We start from the raw sequence: 4,080 nt of genomic DNA, 5'->3' as shown, positions 1-4,080 counted from the left end.
AGATTCAAATCTTATCAAATTAGGAAATTGGTGTAATTAAAAAGGAAACAAGATTTCTAAATATTCAAGAATACATACTGTCAAAGATTTTATCATTATGATTGCATCGTTTTCGTCGTTTGGAGCATAGTTTCGAGGTAAGTTTTACATCAATCGACTTGTATCGTCATTCTGATCAAAAGCCCAAAAAAAACATAAGTTTGTAATTCGGTAAAAAAAGTGGGACTGGCAGCGGGAATATTCAAAAATGGGACTGTCAATAACCAATAACTTTTACTAGAGATTATTACAGACCGATTTCCCTATAGAATAGACATATTTACAAAATCTATCCTCCTAATATACTCAATCCTTTTAGGTTCTTTCACGTGGTGTTTGTTTAGACATGAATAAGTGCACAAAATGCCTTCAAGTTATTTTAACTATTCATTGTTAGAAATTAAACTTCATAAAATACCAAAACCGATAACCACAACCAAGTAGACTAGTTGTGGGTCAACTATATTAAGAGTATGTGAATAAATCAAATCAATGTCACAAAAAATTATTTAAAAAGAAGAGCCAAGACATATGAAAACTATACACGATTGATAAATCTAACAAAGTGTAAAAATTAAAATTAAAATTAAAATGAAGTAATACAACTTTACGATCATTGTAAACAAGCTTTAACTTCTTGAAGACAATCAATCGAACATCTTTTAGAAGTTTGAGTCTTTGAAGGTGAATCTTTGTTTATTCCACCAACAACCCATGTCTCTTTTGCAATATCACATGATAATTTGTAAAAATCACCTTCATACTTCATCAACTCTATCAAGTTTTCCTTTTTCTTTTCAACATCATGTTGATCATCATCATCATCATGTTCATCGTTATTGTCTGCTTCTTCTTCGTCTTCTTCCTCCTCCTCGACTAAGCTTTTTGTAGGCGCAGAACGACACCGCATTAACAAGAGTGCATTTGATGGTGGCACACATGGAGCTTGAGCTTCTTCATCATCATCTTTAGGGTTTTCACTTTCTTCTTTACCAAGTAAACAATCTTGATTCTCCTCCATAACCATTAACCACTTTGAAAATGCACTTCTTGATGATCTCTCTTCACAATCATCATGATCATCACCATAACCATGACCATGTCCATCTTTATGGTCATGATCATGATCATTATACCCTCCAAACCCTTTCTTTACAGAAGTCGTATCAGTATCATTATCATTATCATTATCATTATCATCGTCATCTGAAGTGACGTTCACATTAGGAAATGCACCAAAACACCCCAAATCAAACTTAAAACTCCTTAAACTTGTCAAGAATTGCATGGACTCTTTCTTGAACCCTATTGCATCACCCCAAGCCGGTTTCTTTCTATGCTTCTTGTTGTTATGCATCCTTTCGATCTCTTCCATTACCGTTTGCCAATTCTTGCATGATCTAGACTTCGGTCGAGCCTTGATCTGTCCCACACATGTCACTTTTGGAGATGTTGGCTCAGATAACTCTGAACCCATTGGGTTCCTTTTAGACCATAAACCACCATCACCACCACCACCACCCGATTTTCCACGGTGGTGGTGCGAGTTAGTTACGCCCGATGGGCTGCAAATCATCTTTGGCCTCATTGTAAGATGAGATCTTGTGGGAAAACATACCAAGAGATCTGTTGATGGAGGTCCTTTTTTCATTTCTCTTCTTTTCATCTCTCTCTAGCACACTTTCTCTCACTAGAATTTGTGTTTCTGTGCTGGAGATCTTGTTGTTTGATGATGTTGTGATAAAATGGCTGAATTTTGAATGAAAATGGCATAAACAAGTGGCCTTATATGAAGCCTAGCGGCTACTTTGTTTAACTATCTGTTTTTGAACTTTTATATGAATACTTTTGCAATATTCAAATGGCCGAATGGGGATCTTCACAAGATAACTTCTTTCTACCACAGCCTTTTACTTTTTCTTTATTGTTGTCTACATATAAAATATCTATAACTAAAAATAAATAAATAACAAAAAAGAAATATCTTGTACATCAGCAATAGCACCCGCAATGGGCGTTTTTGTAGATCCAAGGACCAATTCAGATAACATGTTTTAACCATTCAGATTCAGTATAATGTTTAACCATTCAGAGTCAGTATAATGCTTAACCATTCAGAGACAAATTTCTGAACCATCCAGACATCCATTCGCAAAACAAACAGTCTAAACCATTAAGTGATTGATCAGTAAAAAATCTGAACTATTAAAAGCCCATTAAAAACTGAACAAATATGTATCTTATTATAACTTCTTCATTGTGCTATAGGAGTTGAACAAGTAAGGAAAAAATAATTATATTTTTTAAGACTATATTATGTGGTTTGAAGAAGAATAAGAACAATTATTATATTTTTTAAGAGTGTACTATGTGGTTAAAGAAAAAAAAACATTTATTATGAATTGTAGTAGATGGAAACAATCTCAGTATATATATATAGGTAGAGGATCCTGTAAAAAGTGCTCAAAGTGTGAGAAGTGTAAGAAGTGTATTATAACACTATATATAATACTATATAACACCATATAAACACCGTATAACAATATGTAACAACATATAATACCATATAACACTATGTTACACTATATATCATTATATAACAAATATAACACTATACATCTATCATAGACAGGCTATCAGACAACCTATAGTGTTATATTTGTTATATAATGATATATAGTGTTACATAGTGTTATATGGTATTATATGGTGTTGCATATTGTTATACGGTGTTTATATGGTGTTATATAGTACTATATATAGTGTTATAATACACTTCTTACACTTCTCACACTTTAGGCCCTTTTTACACTATCCTTACCCTATATATATATATATATATATAGAGGATTAGGTTCAACGTGAACAAATTTTCAAGAGTGAACTGCGTGAACTGATCTGAACCATTGATTCCATATACATTTAACAAGGGTAAGATTGTAACTTTATATAAATATTGAATTTAAATTATTCCTTATTAATTTCAAAATCCTAACATATTTAAATCATCATCAGTTACCAACATTTTCGATATCTATAAAACAATTACTTATTTTAAATATGTTAAGATAATCTTAACTTATTTTAGTATTGTCATTGTTTTTGGTCATAGTAGCAAGATTCGAATTATAGTTTTAGGGGTTGTTTGTTTACCTCTTAATGAGATTTTTAATGGTTCAGACATCTTACTGGTTTATCACTTAATGGTTCAGACTGTTTGTTTCGCGAGCAGATGTCTAAATGGTTCAGACATTTGCCTCTGAATGGTTAAGCATTATACTAAGTCTGAATGGTTAAGACCACTAATCTGAATTGGTCAGACATTTGCCTCTAAACGGTTAAGCATTATACTGGCTCTTAATGGTTCAGACCTCTTACTGATTCAACACTTAATTAATGGTTCGGACCTCTTATTGGTTCATCACTTAACCATTTAAAAGTTGCCAAACACCCCCTTAGTCTTTTTTTAGTTGAACTAGAGTTTTCAGTCATCTTTTTTATTGTGTATAACTCTTAGCTCCGTAGTACACATGTGTACTGCTTTGTTCTATACATTCCAACACGATAGTACACATGTGTATAATACATGGTATAGTACACATGTGACTCGCAACATTGTTGTCTTAGCTCCGTAATACACATGTGTACTGTTGTGTTTTACTGTTCTATACATTCCAACACGATAGTACACATGTGTATAATACATGGTATATTTATGAGATTTACTCTCTTATTATTGGAAATAATTTTCTTTCCTAGTTTTAAATAACCAAAATAATATAGTTACACTTCTACCCTTTTAATTTTAATAAAACAATAAAATCTAACCTATTAATTACAATCACGCCACCCCTTTAAATAATCAAGATCATATTAATCAACGGTCAAGATTTGTTCACGCAGTTCACTCTTGGGAGGTTGTTCACGCTGAAATCTTACCCTATATATATATATTTTTATATTTAACAATATGTAACAACTAATCTTGTAGTTATTGATTGCAAAAATAAAAAACTAGTACTAAAAATATTAAAATAATAA

The 4,080-nt window shown here is 31.9% G+C and overlaps 1 protein-coding gene across 1 annotated transcript; it reads right to left on the bottom strand.

Annotated features, from left to right (window-relative positions):
- Positions 1-652: 652 nt before the first annotated feature.
- On the bottom strand, positions 653-1,627 carry LOC118492212. The gene is made up of 2 exons (XM_035990076.1): positions 887-1,627; positions 653-832 (listed from the first exon to the last, which is right to left on the bottom strand). Exons 1-2 carry the CDS (start codon positions 1,625-1,627, stop codon positions 653-655), a joined length of 921 nt encoding a protein of 306 aa, XP_035845969.1.
- Between the last annotated feature and the right edge of the window lie 2,453 nt (positions 1,628-4,080).

This window comes from Helianthus annuus, chromosome 5 (genome assembly GCF_002127325.2).
Source record: "Helianthus annuus cultivar XRQ/B chromosome 5, HanXRQr2.0-SUNRISE, whole genome shotgun sequence".
Taxonomy (NCBI): domain Eukaryota; kingdom Viridiplantae; phylum Streptophyta; class Magnoliopsida; order Asterales; family Asteraceae; genus Helianthus; species Helianthus annuus.
The sequence above is the reverse complement of the archived record's forward strand: the minus strand, read 5'-3'. Positions and strand labels throughout refer to the sequence as shown.

Bases quoted from the DNA above. Each gene is read 5' to 3' on its own strand.
- LOC118492212 (XM_035990076.1), bottom strand. From the start codon at position 1,627: ATGAGGCCAAAGATGATTTGCAGCCCATCGGGCGTAACTAACTCGCAC. The intron at 833-886 runs GCAGACAATAAC...GATGTTGAAAAG, and splicing joins AGGAAGAAGACGAAGAAGAA to AAAAAGGAAAACTTGATAGA.